This window comes from Acomys russatus, chromosome 13 (genome assembly GCF_903995435.1).
Source record: "Acomys russatus chromosome 13, mAcoRus1.1, whole genome shotgun sequence".
Classification (NCBI taxonomy): Eukaryota; Metazoa; Chordata; class Mammalia; order Rodentia; family Muridae; genus Acomys; species Acomys russatus.
The window spans coordinates 22,889,171-22,910,829 of record NC_067149.1 but is presented as its reverse complement, the minus strand read 5'-3'; the positions used below and the strand labels follow the sequence as shown (position 1 = coordinate 22,910,829).

At 43.9% G+C, this 21,659-nt stretch overlaps 1 protein-coding gene across 1 annotated transcript in view; it reads right to left on the bottom strand.

The window, feature by feature from the left end:
- Window positions 1-21,659, bottom strand: part of Slc25a26 (solute carrier family 25 member 26) — a 130,633-nt gene that overhangs the window by 88,770 nt on the left and 20,204 nt on the right. Inside the window, exons 4-5 of the mRNA XM_051154948.1 lie at window positions 8,999-9,103; window positions 7,469-7,516 (exon numbers count right to left, since the gene is read on the bottom strand). Of these exons, the coding sequence (XP_051010905.1) occupies window positions 7,469-7,516; window positions 8,999-9,103 (153 nt within the window). The remainder of the gene's footprint in view (window positions 1-7,468; window positions 7,517-8,998; window positions 9,104-21,659) is intronic.

Sequence of the window (21,659 nt, the reverse complement as noted above, 5' to 3'; positions counted from 1 at the left end):
AGCAAAATTACATAGTAATAGGACTCAAGATTTTCAAACTCAGTGTTCAATGTCCACACACGTCTGATGAAGGATCTTCTTCACAAAACAATAAGTTATTTACTTTTTTTGTATGTAATTTTAGAAAATGGTTCATCCAAATGTGTGTGTCCATTCATAAACACACACACATACACACAGAGAGAGAGAGAGAGAGAGAGAGAGAGAGAGAGAGAGAGAGAGAGGGACGGAGGGAGGGAGGGAGGGAGAGATCCCTTCCAAAAGAACAACCTTAACTAGAAATAATAAATTAAGACAAGGTTACTTACAGAAGGCACAAGAACACAAAAGCTGACTCCACTGGGTATGTAGAAGAGTTGGTTGGTAGAAAACTATGAAGTGTACCAGAGAAGTGTGTGAAAACTCCGTTTCTTTTTTATTGCATTTTCTTTACTGTGTCTATATGTCTGTGTGTGCATTTGAGTGCCACAGCGCATGTGTGGAGGTCAGAGGACAGCTTGTGGAAATCAGTTCTCTCCTTCTACCACGGGGGTCCTAGGATCGAACTCAAGTTGCCAGGCCTTTATCAGCTGAGCCATCTGGCAGGCCCAAACATTTTGGAGACTTTACAAGTGAGAAAAAAAAGTTGTCCAAAGAATAAGAAAAGTAAATCACAGCAGGTTTCTGTAAACAAAACCTAACAACACATACAGTGAAGGGCTAAAGTACTTCTTTCTACATTAAGTTAATTTTACTAAATTGGTCTGCTTATAAATGTTTATTGAAGAGATGGTGAAAATTGTAAGCTAAAATCCAAGCGGGAGCACAGTGATGTCAGAACCCTGCACTAAAGTATTGACTAAATGACTTGGCCCTCATTCGTCACAGATCCCACAGTAGTTACAATAATGCAAACGCAATTAAGTGACTCATCTTAAAAACCTCTGTGATGAAAGGGGGAAATTTCATTTTCATTTGTTTAATATTCCTATTAAGAAGAATGCCTTAGTACAAGTTTACTGAATGAGAAAGCAATGGACAAATTCCAAGGACAAATAGGGATTTTTCCTTTCTTTTCCCATGAAGCCAACATTATGGAATTTAAACAGATGTCCTATTTGGTCATAGTTAATAAAATAAATTCTGGAGGATTAAAATCAGGCTCAGTGTGTCTGTACTCATTGTAACTGAAAGGCAACTTTGAGTTAAAAGTGTGGAAAGGTCGTGGTCACCGTGCATCTGAGACTTGCTGAGCTGTAGATCAGTGAAGGCCTACAGCGCTCCTGCTCCAACAATCCCACACTTACACAAATATTTTTTCTAAGCATTAAGACAATTGAAATTTTGGAAGAGTGTGTCCATCTTGGAATTTTACTGCATAGCAAGTGTACAGATCACAGCAATGGGGCATATCATCAGAAGATCCACTGCTTGACTGTTTCCAGCCCCAATCAGAGCCGCCTCGCCCTTCAGTGATGGCCGAGGTGTACGCAGCATGGGAACAAAACAGAACAGAGCCAAGAGGACTGAAGAAACAGAACCTACTTACTGAGAGCCCCCTGTGCAGATGGTGCTATGCTAGAGAGCCAGCAAGCAAAGGGAGAGAAAAGACAACAGCTTCCAGAGAAACACGGGCCACCTAGAAAAGCAATGCACACTGGAAATAAAGAGGCAAATCAAGGAAACATTTTTAAAGACACATGCTAGAACCCACAGCTAAAAAGGAAACCTCTCTTATCAGATAGCAAAAAGTACAGCCAATAAAGTAGGAAGCAGTGGACAGAACAAAGGACAGTAGGTGGGGAAGTTCCAGCGGCAGCTGTGTCACAAGAGAGGGCACCAAAGTGCCAGGCTCATTCAGAACGGCTGAGGCTGAGGCTGAGGATGCGCCCCAATGGCCGAGAGCCTGCTTGCCCGCAGGGCCCTGGGAACAATCCCAGGAGAGCAAAAGGCTTTCTGTGAATGGGTCACTCTGCTAGTTAATGTTTTGTCATGGGGAGGCAAGCAAGCTCCAGGAGCCTTAGCTGAGAAAATGCCTCCACCAGAGTGGACTGTGGGCAAACCTGTGAGGCACTTTCTTGATTAATAATTGATGTGGAGGGCTCAGCTCACTTTGCATGGTGCAACCTCTCGGCAAGCGGTCCCAGGTTGTCTAGGAAAGCAGGCTGAGCAAGCCATGGGGAGCAAGCCAGCAAGCAGCATCCCTCCATGGCCTCTGCTTCTGTTCCTGCTTGAGTGACTTCCCTTGGAGATGGATTGACATGGAAATGTACGCCAAATAAACCCTTTCTTCCCCAAGTTGCTCTCTGGCCAGATATTTAATGATAGCAATAGGAAGCCAACTAAGATAGTGCTCTTATTTGGGGGGGGGGGAGGGGCAGGGGGCGGGGAAGCAAACTTTTACAGTAAATTAGCAACAAAAAATTTTAAATCGCAATTTTTCCCAACTTACATTAATGATTTTGAAAGTTCAACCATTAAGGTAACTACACCCCACACTACACATACAATGATAAAATGCCCTTTTCAGACATCTGGATGAAGTATTGTGACCCTTGGCTGAGTAGGCAACAGCAGTCCTTGGGCACTGAACCACAGTCTCACATTGAAATGCGAACAGATGCAAGTGGTTCTTGGAGGCAAGAACTTAAGCTCAAGCAGTTTTAAGTCTGGGTGTCCCGGTGGGCTGCATTGCCTATGATTTCAGCAGAACAGGGTGCGAAGTCCCAGCCAAAGGACACTGGGAAACGCTCCTTGCCAAGTGCAGACAGGCATTTGGAGGCAGAACTGCACCTTACATGTAGGTAGCTTTTACTGTGAAAGGCTTTTTTCTGGCTTCGGTTTTCTTTGAAGACAAGATCTTGCTATGTCCTTCATACAGGCCTTGAATGAGTCATCATCCCCCTGCCTCCAACTTTACAGACTCTTGATTACCAAGAATACAAACAAATTTAGTCCATGTTTCTTGCATTCATATTAGGTAAGAGGCATGACAAAATAGATTTATGTAAATCCCCTGGGTTAATTCCCCAAAGAATGGTGGGTAATTGAAATAATCCAATAAACAAGAGACTTCTAACACACATTAAAATTAAACTACAGTGACATCATTTTCAGCTCATAGACTGCTAGCACCTCCAGTGAGCCAGAGAACAGCTCCCAAATTCTCAGCACAAATACAGACCGCAACTTCCACATACTGCAACTTTCTCTGTCAAAATTCATGTTTATTTAGCCAAATCATTATATGCCTTGGCACGTAACCTACAAAGAACCTGAACCAGGTACACGATGACATACAAGTGGCATTATAGACTGGGGCACAACTGTAATGGCTGCCAATGGCAGACTGGTTAAGTAAATAAAGGCTCATTTGTACAAACACACACTACACAATTGTGAAGGAAAAAATTATCCAAAAATATATTTGGTTAGCAAACACTATCACCATAAAACAGAGCCTGAAGGTTCAAATGAATGGTTGTAGAAGGCACTCAAGAGACTATGACATTTAGGGGAGACACCAAGAGAGGGTAGACCCCAGAATCAGAAAGAAAAAATTAAGGCCAACCCACAAGCATCCCTACAGGGGACTGCATGTTGCCTGACAAGGATAATGAGAGCCACCGAGTCTGCAAAGTAAAGGCATCTCCTCTGGAGTTAGCTACTCAGTGACTTCTGTATCTCAATTTGGGCCCTTGAATTTACAAAACAGGCTGTAGAATTCATATGGCCTGCTTGAAAGTTGGGAGATAGAAGAGAGAGGTATCCTCATCGACCTCCAAACCATTGAGTGGTTACGCCAGGAGTCAGTCTATGTCTGTCTCTGTCTCTCTCAATCTCTCTGTCTCTCTCTCTCTCTCTCAATCTCTCTGTCTGTCTCTCTCTCTGTCTCTCTGTGTGCGTGTGCGCGCGTGTGTGTGTGTGTGTGTGTGCGTGTTTCGGTTTTTCGAGACAGAGTTTCTCTATGTAGCCATGGCTGTCCTAGAGCTTACTCTGTAGACTGGGCTGGCTTTGAAATCAGAGGTGCCCTGGTCTTTGCCCTGATTCAGTGCTGGGAGGAAAGGTGTGCACCACCACACCCAGCTGAGTTACTCTACCACTGAGTCAGTACCAACAGCATCATCCCTTCATCTGAGCAGCAAGAACCACAAACTGAAAATTTCTCCTATTAAACTCAAGGATACAAGTCAGGCTCTTCCTGGGGTACTTCCATGTCTCCCCTCAGCCTTCTAGCAATCATGCCGCTGAGCTTCAATTTATCCTCCTTTCAAGCACCCCATCTTATCTCTCTCTCTGTCTCACACACACACACACACACACACACACACACACACACACACACACGTATGCACAGACGCACTCTTCTTCCCTGTCTTTGTTCTGGCTATTGTATCTGCTTATTTCTTTGATTACTTCTAACTGACAAGCCTTCAAGAAGTATGCCTCATTTTGTATGTCTGTGGGTACATGTACACAGCACATGCATGTGAGTGTATATGCATGTGTATATGTGTGCATGTGGAGGAAAGAGGTTAACCTCAGATGTTTTCCTCAATCACTTTCTACCTTGTTTTTTAACACAACTCATCAGTTCAGCTATGCAGGGTGACCAGTAAGCCCCAGGGACCTGACTTCCTTGTTTCCCCAACCCTGGGATTATAGGCAAACACCAACACAACCCTCTTCTATGTGGGTTCTGGGGGATTCGAACTAAGGCCCTCATACTTGTGTGGTAGGTACTTTACCAACTGAGCCACATTGCCTGGCCTAAGGCTTGCTCTATTACTGTGACAAGTGCTGAGTGGCACCCCAGGTGGGCGTCGTCTGAACTCAACTCGCTGGTGCATCACCTTAGCAGCCCTTAGCTGCATGGGAAAGAGGACTCCTGTGTGCCTCCCCATCAGGAGTGAGCTGTTCTGCGTAATGCTGAGTAGAATTTGTGGATAAAAGGCATCAGCTCAATTTAAGTCACTTCAAGTTCTTTTGAAACAGACTGCTATTCGCTGCTTTCTTTCCCTACCCAAGTTCTCCTAAGTCACATTCAACAGCGCATGTCTAATTTGCACAGACCTTTCAGGCCAGTGGACCTGAAATCATCTTGACTACGCCCACAGAAGTGACTGTGCTCCCCGCTTCCATCTCACTGCAATAATCCCAGTGCGCCAAGACACTTAGCCATATCTCATTTGGTCAAGTCCATGAGAACGATGAAAAGAGAAAAGGTGAGGTAAATAGTCTAATCTGCTGACCTTGCTTAGGCTCAGTGTAAAAATCACACAAGCTGAAGTAGTTCTAAAGAGCCAGAGGATAATATACAAGCTCTAAAAATATCAACCACAGCACAGGGTGGGGCAGTGCTCACAAAGCCCAAGAGCACGGGTCTCACTTATAATGCATGGACACAAACTTCCATCCCCTCCAAAAAGCTGCTGCTACTCAGATAAAACCATTTTAAAGAAAAGCTTCCCACTGAACGCTCGCATACATTTCCAGGTAGTTCTCACAAAAGCATCTGTATATTTCTTATTGAAACAACCAATGGGCTCGAGACAAAAAGGTGTGATATTACTGGCAGGATAACAGAAGGCTTGAAACTCTTCATAATGCAAAAAACGTTGTTTAAAGCAGACATATCACTTCTGATTTGTCTCACCTGGAAAAGAAGCTACATTTTCATTCAGCAATAATTCCTCTCTCATTGCAGCCGAGAATGTGCACAGAGCAAGTTCTCGACTCAAATCAGCTCTGAAGGCTCCTTTATGAGCACGCGCGATGCATGAGACCCCAATTAAACTGCCAACCAAGTGCTGCCATTTTGAGTAAACAAAGTCATCTTAGTAAGGTCACACAATTCGCAAGGATTGCAGGCAAAAAATTAATCACTAGCACAACATATGTCAAAACAAATTTTTGAAAAGATGGAACAACAGTTGTGAGCATGTGTTCTATCTCTTTGTATGCAAAACTAGCACTGTCTGGAGGGGAAATGTATTCATTTATTCAGCCCTTTTCAGAAAAAAATGTTGATTACTCTTTCCTCTACTTTTTCCTTGCATCCAGGTATAAAATGAGCAAATAACGCAGATATAGGAGTCAGGGAAAAGGGCAAAAGGAGACTCACACAGGTGATATTTCTGACAGACAATAGCAGCTAACAGTGGAACAGTTCTTTTGCCAAAAATGGAGCTGTAGGGCTGCATAGCAACAAGGTGTCGTGAAAGACCAAGCTTTAGGCCACACTACACACGGCCAGTGCACCCCAAGGAGGCCTGCAAACCCCAGGGAGTGCAAAACAACAGCTCCCGGAGAATTCCAATATTCTACTAACTCCCTCATTCTTTACATTAGAAATACTTCTACAGGTTAAAATGTTTCAGTCCCAGGACCATAAGAAGAGGAGAAAACATCAGCAAGTTCTTCCCACTGCCATGGAAAACTATGTCCTGGACCAAAAAGACATCTCTCACATCTCCCTATGTTAAAAACCCCAACAGCCTCCCCTCTGGGATGCAAAGGTTAAAGCATGCTGTCTGCATAATACTGACATCATTACTGAGGGCCAAGTCTTGCTTTATCACTCCCTCTCCCACCCCACCCCACCTCCAAAAGAAAAAACAGTATAGCATATTAGTTAGAACGCACAAGATGGAAGTGCTGGGTTTCTCTCCAAATGAGCTCCCCAGCCTGTGGGGGCTTCTGAAGCATGTGCCTTTCGGGATGCTTCGTGCATAAATGGTCTTGCCATGAACTCAGCATCAGACACTCAGTAGTTCTTCCTTACTATGTTAGCTACAATACGCTTAGCCACCTAGAGTGACAACGGCAGCAGCCTGACCAGCAAAGCACCACAAGCGTTCTTCTAGATGGAGGACCAAGGTACAACGAAACAGCACTCTCCTTTTGATTTCTTTAAAGAGTTGTTTACTTATGTATATGAGCACTCTGTCTTCCTGTATGTCTGCACAACAGAAGACGGCCATCAGATCCAATTATAGACAGTTCTGAGCCACCATGTGGGTCTGGGAATTGAACTGAGGACCTCTGAAAGAGCAACCAGTGCTCTTAACCACTGAGTCATCTCTCTACCCCTCCTTTTGATTTCTTAAGCCAGTTTCTGCAATATTTTTCTAATACTTAAAAAACACAAGTTCTAGGTGATAGTGGTCTATGCCTTTAGTCTCACTACTCAAGAGGCAGAGGCAGGAACATCTCTGTGAGCTTGAGGCCAGCCTTATCTACACAGTGACTTCCAGGATGGTGAAAGCTACAGAGAAACCTTGTCTCAGAAAGAAAAAAGGAAGAAGAGGAGGAAGAAAAAGGAAGAAGGAAGAAGAAATAAGGAAGGAAAAGGAGTAGGAGGAACAGGAACAGGAGGAGGAGAAAGAAAGGAAGAAAGAGGAGAAGAAAAAAGAAAGAAGAAAGAAAAGAAACGTAGGTTCACTAAGCAAAGCACATCATTGTTTGGGACTCTGAGTAATTGGGTTACCTCTCTTAAAACTGTGCTCTTATAGCCTCGGTACAGTCCTTGGATGCCCTGAAACAAGCAAAAGCCAAGTGATTAGAAAGTTGAAACAACTAAGATCTGTGAAGAACATTCTAGAAAAAGACTTACCTGTTGTAAAACTTGAGTTCTAAGACACCCCTTGGCCATAGTTTTCTGAAGTTAAACAGTCTAAACTGGCTTTAACTACATCTGCCTCAATTTAGCCCCCTTGAAAATGGCATCTCTAATAATGAAGCAAGCCACATGGTATTAAGTAACAGTATATATTTCCAAAATCCAGTGCATAAAATATTCATTATCCTTTAATGTAAAATGAGGATTTATTTCAGAAACTTAATAATCCCTCAATACAGTGTATATCACAGGTGAACCCAGTGTTATATGCTTAAGCACACACATAGTCCAAAGAGCAGCCCATAGGATTGACCTCACTCCTACAGTCAGTGACAAACCAAAGAGCCGTGGGATGTGGTGGCACACACCTGTCATCCCAGCACTTGGGAGGATGAGGAAAAAGACTCAACAGCAGCCAGGGCCACATAAGAAGCCCCCACCTCCAAAACAAAGACAAAGAATAATTCTTTCTTTAAACCTAAACTAAGATGGACTCACATTATTTATGGGAAAAAAAAAAAAAGTCACTGTGTGGTGGCAGGAGCCACAGGCACTCAGGAGCACAGTCTGAATAACTCCAGAAGTTCAAGGCCAACCAGAGGCAGCGCAGCAAGGCTGACTCATACATCAAAGCAAAGCAGAACAGCAGAGGCATCTGCTAGACTTATAAAGGAAAACAGCAGCACATCTAGGAAGGGCAGCTTCGACCACAGCTAACACTGATCAGAAAGAGAAAGGGCATTTAACTGTTTGTTTGTGGTAGGGTCAGTCTATCTATCGTTATCTATCTATCTATGTATCTATCTATCTATCTATCTACTTACCCACCTTCCTTCCTTCTTGGGGCAGGGTCTCACTATGTAATCGTGGTTGGCCTAGAACTCACTGTGTAAACCAGGCCGGCTTCAAATTTACAAGATCCACCTGCCTCTGGCTCCAGAGTGCTGGGTTTAAAGGCGTGCACCACAACACCCAGGGGGAAACGACAAGTGCATATAACATTATGATGCTGGTAATGATGAGCAGTCCGTTATTATATCCTTATGTCCAAAACTGCCTTTCTCCCATGGCACAGAATTGCCTCAGATTCTGATGCAATGTTCTAAAAGGGTATGTTATTTCCTTCACATGACTAGTTTGTCTGATTCTGACACAGAGTACACTCAGGGCATATGCAGCAGTGGCACTCAGTATACAACTGCTTCAAACCTTGGGAAATGGTGAAAATAAAAATTCAAAAACAAAGGAAAAAATAATAATCCCAGCAAAAAAGTTATTGAAGTTGGACATTAAACCCATCCTAAAGCTTCCTCTGAGGCTCATGTAGGCCACAGAGTTCACACCCAATACAATCTTCCTCAGCAGAGCAAGAAGAGAGGGAATCTAAAGCAGCCTTACCTCTTCACTTAAGATAGTAGAAAAAATCTGCAAGGTCCTGGAGGAAGCAGACACCTGCGCCCTCTGCTTAACCACTTCAGAAGGAACTCGAATTAAGCAGGCAACCTAAAATATACAAATTTAATTTTAGCGGAAAGGAAGTGGCTACAGCAAAATTGACATCTTTTCATAAGCAAAACTAATACTGAAGGCATCATCTCAAGGTCTAATGCAAGATGTCCAACAGTCTTTAGTTAACCTAAAATTCTTGAACCTTAGAGGGCATGCTGTCATCAGTGCCAAAACCCTCCTCCAAACAAGATCTACTCACTTTCTGACACCACATTCCATGCACACGCACTCAACACTCAGTGGCAGGAAGAAAATTCAATTCTCTTGAATTCCCAACTCAGACCAGTATGCCTCACATGATCAACTTCTCATCCCTGTGTGATCAAGGAATAAACCAGAACAACCTTTGCTTGGCTCGAAGTAGCATGCTAGGAGAAGCAAGGCTGACTGTAAACTGGCATGCCTACACCTGCCCACCACACAGCAGTCTCCACCAACTCTCAAATAAGGCTGGCACCTAGGTCTCCCACCACAAAACTGAGGCGTCACTCCAGGCACGCTGGGACCCAGTATTGCCCTACACTGCTCCTGACTAGCCATATTCACACCTAGTCAACAAATAATTCTTAAATTGCCCTCAGTGAAGTAAAGAGGAGTCAACACAGTAAAAGCTGCCTGCCTTCAGAAACAGAAGACTAAGTAATTGTTCAAATCAGAAGGCAGGAGTCGGGAAGTGGACTCAGGTACAGGGAGGAAGACACAAAGGGAAGAGCTGTGTTTAAGCCTTGACACAGCAGAATTCCAGATAGACAAATGCTTTCTGCATCTTGGGTCAGTGTCCAATGTTTTTCATATGCTTGAAGACACTAAGTTTCTATTTTTAGAATATGAATATATGTTCACTTGTAAGGGATGGTTAGGAATGCAGATAGTCTTTCTTCAGTGACACATATAAGCCCAGCTTCTGGGCTAGCTGGAAAGGAGGATCCAAAGTGCCAGGCCTCCCCAAACAACTTAGCAAGGCTGTGCATCAAAAGATAAAGTAAGAGAGCTGAGGGCACAGGGCAGTTGTACAGCTGTTACACAGCATGGGTGAGGACCTAGGTTCAACCTAGTACACAGCATAAGCTGTGCTGCAAACCAGGAAGAACTGCCATCATTATGTAGCCCAAGCTGCCCTTCAACTCATAATCTACCTCAACCTGGGAAATGCTAGGATTACAAGCACCCATGTAGCAACATGCCTAGCCAAAGCTTGTCTTTTTCCTTCAAAATATAGTATTTCTATTAATTCTTTGAGAATTTTATACATGTATACATTGTATACATTTGAGATGTTTATAGATGTATACAATGAAATAACAATTGTTGACCCCCAAGAGAATCCCCTCTCAACCTCATGTCCTGTTTTTTGTTCTGTTTGATAGCCTATAAGTCTACTTAGTGTTGCCTATGTGTATGAGTGTGGAGCTATCCCCTGGATCATGGTCAACCTACCAGAGGCCATACTCCTGAAAAAAAACTGAAACTCCTGAAAAAACAAAAACAAAAACAACAGAAAAACAACAACAACCAAAAAAAAAAAAAAACAAAAAACAAAAAACAAAAAAACCCTAAAAACTCCTCCATGTTCCTCCTCTAGCAGCCATCATCTCTCTAAAGCTTCTCAGCTGGAGGTAGGATGTGACCCTCCCCACTCCACACTGGAATGTTTATCTTGTGCAGGTCTTGTGCAGACAACCACAGCTGCTGTGGGTCATGGGCGTAGTGGTCCTGTCATATGTAAAAGATACTGTTTGCCCCAGGCCTCCTTGATGTCTCTCTGTCTCTTATTTTTCTGACCCCTCTTCTATGACATTTCCTGAACCCTGGGGAGAAGGAGATGTAAAACAGACGTCCCATTTATAGCTAAGCACCCCACAGTGCTTTGACCAGTTGTCCTGGTCAAAGCTATCCTGATTCTAGGCTATACTAATCTCTGAGTACAGAAACATACTTCAGAAGGCAAGTTACTTTGTTCATTTATCAAACTAATAGCAGGTTTACCCTTGGGGCCTACAAGCTCCCCAACCATGGGATCTTGATCATAATTACATATGTTTCCTCCTGTTGAATAAATAGACTTTAATCAAGAAACAGTTGGTTACTCCCATAACATTCATGCCACTACTGCATAGATGAATCAAATAAGATTCCTAAATACACACACACATACACACACACACACACACACACACACAGAGTCACTCATAAAAGTATTTACTTGAAGGTACTCTAAATAAGGGCTTAATGTTCCTCCAAAAGACACAGCTTGCCCAATAAAAAGCCAAGTGTCAGGTGTGGGATACTTCCCCTTGAGGGCTATCCTGGAGACCCCAAGACAACGCAGGGCTACTGCCACTGCCCTTGGTTGTCCATCAGCGCTTGATGGTTAAGAGCCCATCACTGCAGACAACACACACCTGGGTGACAGGACACAGAGAAACCAAGTTGGTGTTGACAGCGTGGCTTCTTCCCTGATGGCTTCACACGGACAAGTGGCTATGTGGGCTGGGGAAGAACTGTCAACGGTCTCACTCGGCGGAGGCTTGTTTTTCAAAGCATATTCTTCTTACCTCTCACCACAGATTCTAACCTAACTTGGATATAACAAAATGGGTTTTGTTCTTTCCGAAACTAAATGGCCCTAACAGTCATAAAACTTTTGGTGTCAAAAACACTAGCAGCAAACATTTTAGACTCTGCAAGCTTCACAGCCTCTGCTACAATGGTTCGACCACACTAGTTGAGTACAAAGATGCCATAGTCAGTAACATGTGAAGGAACAGCTTGTATATGTTCTAATAAAACTTTATTTACAAAAGCAAACAGTAGCTTGCTCTAGGTATAAACAGTGACAAATTTTTCTTTGGTGCTATCCTTAGTATATAGCACACAGCACGGATGGTCACCTCAGCACTCTGAGGTACAGGACAAGGGTAACATGATGTATCTCTATGTGCTGTGCAGAAGGCTGGAATGGACCATCATCTCTGAAAGCTCACGGCAATGATGCTTTTTGTTGACACAAAACAGAAAGTATGATTTGAATGGAGGATTCATTACCTCAAGTTATCTCTCTCCCAACACTGATATTTATGAAACAGTAAAAATCTAATTTCCATTTCTTCACTCATCAAGCATTGAGTCCCGTAATATTTTTTAAAAAATGTTTGCAATGGAATCCAACATCTTTCTACCCAATCTTCCCTCATACTCAATTCAGTTCAAAAAATTATATTGAAGCAGATACCACACGTGACCTCCAGTGCAAAGATGAATTAAGATGTGCCCTTTTAGTTGGTATTGCAGTGCATGCCTGCAACCCCAGACTTGGCATCAGGAGTTTCAAGGTCATCCTCAACTATGCAAGGAGTAAAAAAGTCAGCCTGGACTACATGAAATGCTGTCAAAGAAGAAACGGAAGAAAAGAGGGGTTAAAAAGAAAGAAGAAAAAGGATAAGGAGAGAAAAAGCAATGCCCTGTCTCTAATAAACACAGTGGATGGAGGATGGAAAAGGATTTCAGGAACCATAGAGGGGAAAGCAGGTATGGGTCTAGGGTAGTGGGGTATTGGCTGTAACCTCCAGACCCAGAGAAAAGCTATTAGAGATTATTCAATTGAAGAACCTTACAACTGAGCCAGAAGGAGCTGGCAAGAAAGATGCAGAGGGAAAAGTGTGGAGAGGAAATGAAAGAAACAAAGCACATGAACACAAATGATGAGTGTGGAAGAGGACCTTGCCAGCCTGTGTAACACGGCATCCCTCAGCTGGCAGCCACCCAAGCCATAACCTATTATCAGAGCACCAAGTCACAGCAGAGTGCCCCAGGAAGTCAGGTAAGGGGGGCCCAGCCACCATCCCAGTTTGAGCTTCATGCCACAGAACAAGAAAGTGAGAGACTTTAAGCAAGGACTTGATCACCTGTGCCAAGACTGTGGTGCATGGAAGAAGAGAAAAGATTCGAAACCCAGCCGCAAGGAGACAAGAAAAAAGGCTGCCACAAAAATCTGATGAAAGATGCCAGGAAGCAAATATGGCTTAGAGAAGAAGGGTTGAATTCAAAGGAAAAGATAGGAATAAAGTCTCAGACTTGCTTTGTTAGACTACTCAGACTGCCTGCAAATCACATAATAAATGCCTTCCTGATATATAGGTGTATGCACGTTGTATATATGTATAATTGCATAATATATTATACATATGTATATACTCTAATGCATAGGTACATATTAGTACAGTCATAGTTCTGTTCCTTGGAGACCACTGACTAATACAGCTAGTAAACAAGAAAAATACCACGGCTCAAACTACAGAAGCCACTGGAACAACAACAGATCACCCAGAGAAAAAGCCAAGAAAGGAATCAAGCCCAGGAATGGAGCCCTGAGGAGAGCCGCCTCTTGAATGGCAAGAAAGACAAGACACTAGTCAGTGAAACACAAGGGGCAGGAAGGCCGAGCAGCTGCAGTGCCGTGCCGTTCTGTGAGAGGCTTCCCAGGGAGGGCTCACAGAGAGCCACTCTCAGTTTAGAGTGACACTGTACACAAGGCAGGGGCCACCCAGACCATGAGGCACCTTCCTTTGAGCCAGGACAACTGAGATGTGCCGTAAGCACAATGCACACCAGCCCTGGAAGTGGGAGGAAGTAAACTATCCCATTTCTGACTCCTCTACCCTGGATACACAACAAAATATTATTATGGATGTGTGCGGATGCAGTATTAAAAACCATCTGGTTGTTTTTCGCCTTTTTTTTTTTTTTTTCAGACAGAGTTTCCTCTATTCGAGACTTGCTTTGTAGACCAGGCTGGCCTCAAACTCACGGCAATCCACCTGCTTTTCCCTCCCGAGTACAGGGATTACAAGTGTGTGTGCCACCACGCCCAGTATCTTCACTATTTTTAATGTGAAATTACATCTAAATTCTGTACTGTCCTTCCAGTGGCTCTGTCTGGACACCTTTATCCTCACCCCCAGGGGCAGCATCCAAGTCCAGCGTCGGTGTAGGGGGGTGGGCCAGCGGTGGCAACTCAGCCACACTGCTCCTGAGATCACCCCTATCGCCAGAGAGGCAGGCCTGGTTGAGATTCTTGCTGCAGCCTTCCCTCCGCATGCATTTCCAGACCCTCAAACTCCAGAGCCCATGTAGTGTAAGTGTTGTGGATCAGAGACAGTAGTAACAGTGATTATAAGTAACAACTACGTCTACAAACTCATTTAATGATCGGCCACTCAACCCTTAGTACGGACCCCGCCACCCTGCCACATCGATGAGCTTCATATCCTTAGGCTGGTGGCCTCAGGCGGTCGTCTCCAGAACCTCTCAACTACCACCACACTTGAGACAAGAGCACACTCCTTCCCAGCAGACAGCAACCTTGTACTGTTGGCTAGCACAGTGTGATAGAGCCACCTCCTTTGTCAGGGAGCCTCAGAACACTTCTGTCTAGCGAAAGTCAGGACTATATCCAAATGAGTCAGTATTCTGTTACCATGGTAATAGCAAGACAGAGGTTGGCAACTAGGGGGAGAGTGGGCTCATATATGAAAGGGTGGTCAGGAACCCTGGCCAGTTCCTTCATCATGAGACCATTCTTACACCAAACTACCTCAAGCCCATGAGGAAGACAGTGGAGTTTCAGACCAGCACTGTGCTACTCTGAGTGCCGTCCTACGCATCCCCCTGGCCTCCCTCAGCTTCACTGTTCCACTTTTATTTCCTGACGAACGAATACATGTTTATACAATTACTTGCATATGTGTGATGTCCCCTAATTGATCTGAAGCAGAAGCTTTTAAGGTATCCATTAGATATTATTTTTTACTTGTGATAGAGCCGGTATAATAATGGGAAATGTGTGTGGTACGGTATACATGTAGTGCATGTAGACATTTGGGGAAGCTCATGCGCCTAGGAGTGAACATGCAGAGGCCAGGAGAGACACTGAGCCCTCTACTGCTTTCACCTCACTGTTTCTGTTGCTACTGTTTCCCTCCTCCTCCCCCTTTCCCTTTCCCTCCCCCCTCCCCATTCCCTCCCCCCTCCCCATTCTCTCCCCCTCCCCTTTCCCTTTCCCTCCCCCTCCCCCTTTCCCTGTTCCCCTGCCCCCACCCCACCTGCTTCTCTCTGACCTCACTGATTCAGCTAACCATCCACGCAGGAAACTTGTGAACTGCTCCTGTCTCCAGCACCGTCCAGCAGAGTTACTGGCACACGTGGCTATATATGGCTTTTATTTGGATGTTGAGGATCTGAGCGCAGGTCCTCTCGCTTTCCTGAGAATTATGTTTATCCACTGAGCAATCCCTCCCAGGCTTCCATTATTATACCTTCTCTATTGCAAAAATTCCTTCATTATTCTTAATTCCCAAATAAACTCTTACCTGACGTTTTATGTTTCTCATGTATATGGCCACAGAAGCACCTGTGCTCATGTGCATGCTGAGGCTTGAGGGCAACATATACTACTTTCCTCAAATGCCTGTCACCTTTACACTTTGAGACGGAGTCTCTCCTACAGCTGAAGCTGGCCATCTCAGAAGGCTAGCCAGCCGGTGCTCCCAGGCATCTGCCCATCACTGCAGCCATGTCCCACTTTGCATGGGTGCCGGAGATTTGAACTCAGATCCTCTTGCTTTCATAGCAAGCACGTTTATCCACTAAGTCACCTTCCCAGTCCTACCTAGTAACATAACATATAATTTTTTTTAAAAATTCTATTGAGCCACAAGCACCTTGAAAGTGAAAAAATATATATCAACCTCACTAACCAACTAAAGAAAAAAAGCTCTATTAAAATATTTTTGTTATGTAGAAAGAAAATGAAATTGTTGTATATAGAAAGAAAAATCAAACTATTGAGAAGAAAGAAAAACACCAAAAAGTTATTCATTTTCACAGAAACATCTTTACTGATATTTCCTTATTTTAAAATTATTTTATATAAAATATCCCATGTATACATTAAAAACTAGAAAAAATGCAGTAGGATTATAGCTATTTTTTTCCTGCTTACTCATATATTCAAAATGATTTGCAATGACTATGCCTACGTTCTGAGGATCAAAGACTCTATGTGAGGGAGAAAATAGAACAAATAGGCCAAATTAAAACCCACTCATAGATGCAAGATGAATGCTAGGTTTGACAACAATGTCTCTTTTACGTTGTTAATGATCTACAACAGAGCAGTTCAGACAGGTCTGAGCGGCTTGAAACTGCATAGAAATTGCTTCTTTGGGTAAGAGTGTGTGAACTTTCAGAAACCCACTGAAAACTGAGATGTAAAATTAAGTCCACGGACACTGACAGGAACCTAAAGGCAAGTGCCCAACGTCTACAACTCACCAAAGAATGAAAACACATAAATAAAAGATAGAAAAAACAAAGAAAAGGGCACACTAATGCCTTGTGCTTTCCAATTCAGGAGGGCAACAATGAAATATGACCCCAATATGTCACGGAAGTAGGAGCTGTCCACTTCTGAGGCTCAGCATAAATATTTATGGAACTTCATGCTTCATAACCCTTCACGCTCTTAGATTACATTTTTATTTCTTAAAAATACAGAAACAAAAGAAAAAGTTGGGAAAGGTTGTCAGATGAAAAACAAGTCTCAGCCATTGCCTGGTACAAAGGCCCCAGCATGGCGTCTGACTTCTGTGGCATGACAATTCGGGCCCAAGATGGTCTACAAAGAAATGCCTCATCTGTCTCCTCCCGCTCCTCCATGCCTTCCATTTGGTTTTCTGATTTTTGCTTCAATTTGAATTGAGGGAACACGAGAGCATTTCACTGCACAAGAACAAAGCATGTCTGAGTGCTGCAGAGTTATGACAGGAAATGCAGGTCTCCTGGTGCAGCCGCTCTGTGTCATGGGATGAATTGAGGACATGGGAATGGTGACATTTTCTTTGAACCCAAGAATGCGTCATGTGTTAAGGTTCTTTCAAAAGACAACTATAGTTTTCCATAATGAAAATATATAGAGAAGTAAGCATGGTGGTACATACCTACAACCCTAAAACTGAGGAGCAGAGACGGGATGAAGAGCAAAGGCCAGGATAGCCTATAGGAGGGAGGGAGAGCGGGAGGGAGGGAGGGAGGGAGGGAGGGAGGGGGGGAGGGAGGGAGGGGGAGAATGAGCAAAAGTAAGAGGAGGGGAGGGCGCACTGCCATTTTTTTTTTAAATCAACCTTAAAATAGAAAACAGAATGTTGGACTCAGTAGAATTAATACCAGATATATGATAAAACCTAAGGTTAAGTTTTGATTAAATACTGATGCAGCTACCAAGAATTTTTTCAGTTTTCTTTCTTTGAAATAAAAACTTTTCTGAATGTTAGTTTACTGTTGCAGGGGGCAACTCAACCATCTATTAAGTAAAATGTGAAACTGAAAAACTAAAAACCATAATATGTGAAAGCGAGTTAACTGTAGTGACCTCCAGCCTCACAATAAGAAAACGACTGAGGACTGATGCTGCCAAGTCTGGTACCCTGCGTTTGATCACACTGTGGAGCAAAGAACTGAACCATAAGTTGTCCTCTGCCCTCCACATGTACACCATGGCATGTGTGTGTGAGCATACACACACATACACACACACACACACACACACACACAGAGGCATGAGTGATGGGAGCGAGACAGAGATGGTAGAGGATGATGCTAAACGCTCTGATTTTTATTGCCACAGCCAGGTACCATACTTTCTGCACATCATCTGCCAAGGTTTCAGTTTCCTTCTGCCTTCCCACTGTGAACATACTCAAAGCTCCACCCCGGGAAGCTATTATTAGCTTACTATCTGTGCTCCATCTATTTCAAGATGGCTGATAAGAAAGCTACAGGACTTAAGACTCAGTGCTTGGACGACGACATCAGCATCTTCTATACACGGGCCGTGGAAGTTACTCAAGGCCACACAACTACTTGACTCAAGAAGCACAAGGGAAAATGGAGATTCTGTGATCACCATTGCCAGAAATGATCTTCATTAAAAGTTACCATATTACAAACATTTGGGGGACTCAGCTAATTTTAAATCAGTAAACTGCTCATATGGTTTCAAATGGTAATTCTATAATACATTCAACCTAAGAGTGTGCCACATGCAGCCAGGCTGAGATTGTTTCTGAAGAAAAACTGACACTGAGCTTTACAGAACAAACTCACAGCAGATTGTACAGGGAGCACCAAGGACAGATGACTTTTGGAAAGCAGTTTATTTACTTGCATTCCTTGCCACTTTCTTTTTGTGGTTCCCTAAATTTTCTTTAGAAAGCAGGTTTCAATTAATAGCTAACACATCTTTCTATACCCCCATTTAAAATGAAGAAAACCTCCACACTCCACAGTTCATTTGTGTGTTAAGTCTGCCATCTTCTGGCTACTTATGGGACTGTGTCTGTTGGTGAACAGCAATTTGGAAATCCCATCTCTATACCTCTTATCTGTGACATAATTTAGCAAACCTCTTTTTTTTTTTTTTTAAATGGGTTCCTCTATAGAAACACCCTATACGAACCACAAGAAAAATTTAAATCTCTGCTGGCTTTCTCTTGAGAAAACCAACACTGCATCTGGTATCCCAGACTGCATGCTAAGTGAACAGTCTTCTTAACAGAAAACACACTGACCTGTAGGCCCTGGGTAGCAAACATTGAAGAATCATTACATATACCAAAGGCTTCCCATTTCTGTACTTGTCCATCACAGAAGTGAACTGTGACTCAAAGGAGAACAGATGCCCTACTCATCAATCTGTAGAGTCCTCCTAACAAATAAGCCTGAAGGTGGGACATGCTATAATGGTAACTGCTGTTCCTATACAGACCATCACAGACGTAATGGTAAGCTGTGACAGCATGTTCTGGAAGAACCTCCTCAGCTGAAGAGAAGGTATCAGGCAGCAAGCTTTCCGTAGCACACACGTGTGACTTGCACAGCTTGGCTGTGGCTCCTCCCTCCACCTTTAAACCAGCCCTTTGGCATCTTCAGGTGTCCTGGATCCTGCTGCGTCCCTTCCTTCATGGTGTAAGGATGCTCGAGATAGCACTGAGCCCACCTGATGGCCCAAGGACCCTAGCTCTCAAGATCCCAATCCTGTCTGCCCAGTTTCTTTGGACAAGTAACGTTCTCAGGTTTCATGAACCACGAGAGGGAGCACATGGTCTGCAAAATAGAAACAGTAAATTCTAGAACATGGTTTTCTTATTTTAAAGAAACTCAAAATAATCTGCACTTTTTGCCTTGGTTGATTTTTTAATTTTTATTTAGTATGCATGCACTGCATTTACATCATCCCCCTCCTCCCTCCACACCCCCTCCCGCCCCACCCCATTCCATCTCAAAGTCATAGCTTCTGTTTCTTTGTCTGGGGTTTTTTGGTTGGTTGGCTGTGTGTGTGTGTGTGCGTGCGCGCACGCGCATGCGTGTGTGCGTGCACGCGTGAGCATGAACGCATGCATTCATGTTGAGAACTAACTTATTGGGAGGCTTGTCCTTGAAATAACTAATTCTTCCTCTCTCCACAATCATTAGTTGCCTATAGTCGGGCCCATGGGATTTCCCCATCCACGTTAGCATGTCAACTGGTGTTGCCATTGTTTAGGCAGCCATGCTGTTGAGATTTCATGAGTGTAGCTTCCCTGTGATATCTACACGACACAATCTTGCGGTGGACTTGCTGGTCCTCTGGCTTTTACAATCTTTCCCTCCCCTCCTCTGCTATGTTCCCTGAGCCTTGGTGTAATGGTGTGTCACATATTATCAACTTAGGCTGGACATTCCACAGTCAGCTGTCCTCTGCATTTTAACCAGTGTTCTATTCCATAATGGTCTTTGCTGTGGGGGAAAGCTTCTTTGATGAGGGGTGAGAGTTACACTCTTGGTGCATATAAGGATAAAAAGTGAGAACACAGATGGGAATCACACTGGTTGGAGAGTAGCAGTATTAAGTTCTCTAAGATCCACCACCTCAGTAGCTTGGGCAGCTGGCTGGGTCCCCAGAACCAACCCTGACTTCCCTGCCGGGCTGTAAGTCCAATTAGACAGCTGTTGGTTACCGCCAAGATTAGAGATAGCTTGCCATGCTGGTCACTGTTGCAGTTCATGGACATGACAGCTGCGCAGGGCTGTTTATTGCTTCCTTCCCTGGGTAGCTTGCATATCACTTTCTACTGCTGTGAAAGCTAGCCTCCCAGAAGTGGCTCTTGGGCCAGATGTAGCTCAATTCCTCTCAGTCCTGTGTCTGAAATGTCTTAACTTTGACTGATCTGGGAGGCAAATAACAACAGCAGTAGCTTACGTTGCTGTGGAGTTACTTGGACTCTCCTAACTAACAACTCAAAAGGAGATTTCTCATGCCTGGTATTGCTATGGCTCTTGTAGGGGAGCTGACACCCAAATAGCACAACTTCCTTTAAAACATACACACACATACACGCGCACACACACACACATACACACACAAACGCACACACACAGCATGTGCATTGTGCATAATTTTAGGTAAATATAATATAATATGATTCCCTATGGAGTTTTCAAAGCTCTGTAGTGTTATTTTTCCCTCCTCCCTCGGGTTTGTCTAGGTCATTCTCACTGGAGGACATTTCTACAGGACTCTCTTGACCTTTTATAGTGTCTATTTTTAATGACACCTGGACATATGGATTTCTTTCTTTGGTTGTATGTCTGATGTGGACACAGCAGGCTAGGCCAGGGCTCTAGCTGTGGGTCCTGGGCTGGGTATGAGGACTGGGGAAGGTGCAGGTGGGCTAGGGTCATGCAGACTAACCAGGCTCAGCCAGAGCAAAGGATGTGTGAGCCGGGCTGCATGGGGACTGGATATGGTACAGGTGGGACAAGGTCAGCTGGGCCCAGGGGACTGGGCTGGCATGCAGAATGAACAAGCCTAAAGTTTGGAGGTCGACTAGTAGGCAGGATATAGAAACAGAGTTAGGCCTGAGGACTGGAGAGGGTGCAGGTGGGCTAGGGTCAGGCAGGTTCACACAGGCTGTGTCTGGCTATAGAATGTCCAGGCTACGCTGGGCCTAGAGATTGAATCTGACACAGGCAGGATACGGTCAGATGGATACCTGATCTCAGTGGTTATTAGCCAAGTCCTATGCTTTCTCATCTCTACTTCTGTCATTTTTATACATAACATAAAAAAAGCAGAAATCTCCACAGAGACTCTTGGCAGTCATCCTTCATGGTGTTTTATAGTCCACACAGAGCTAAGAAAGCTCAGCAGGTCACTCAACTTTTTAAATTTAATTTCTCTGTATTCTTGTATCAAAGCTGTAAAAATGTGTCACTCAGCAACTTACATGGCATGGAACATGAAATAGCATTTATTGTAGCCCATGTGTGAGGTGCAAGGCTGAGTGTTGTGTACACACTGCACAATTTCATCCCTGTAAGAATTGGGAGTGGGGCAGCAGGCAAGCCTATTTGCCCAGAGGAAAAGAACAGCAGCTCCGTAAAGCAAATAGTGCAGGGATGGACAAACGGGCGTGCATGCATGCACACATGTGTGCACGCACACACAAGGGTG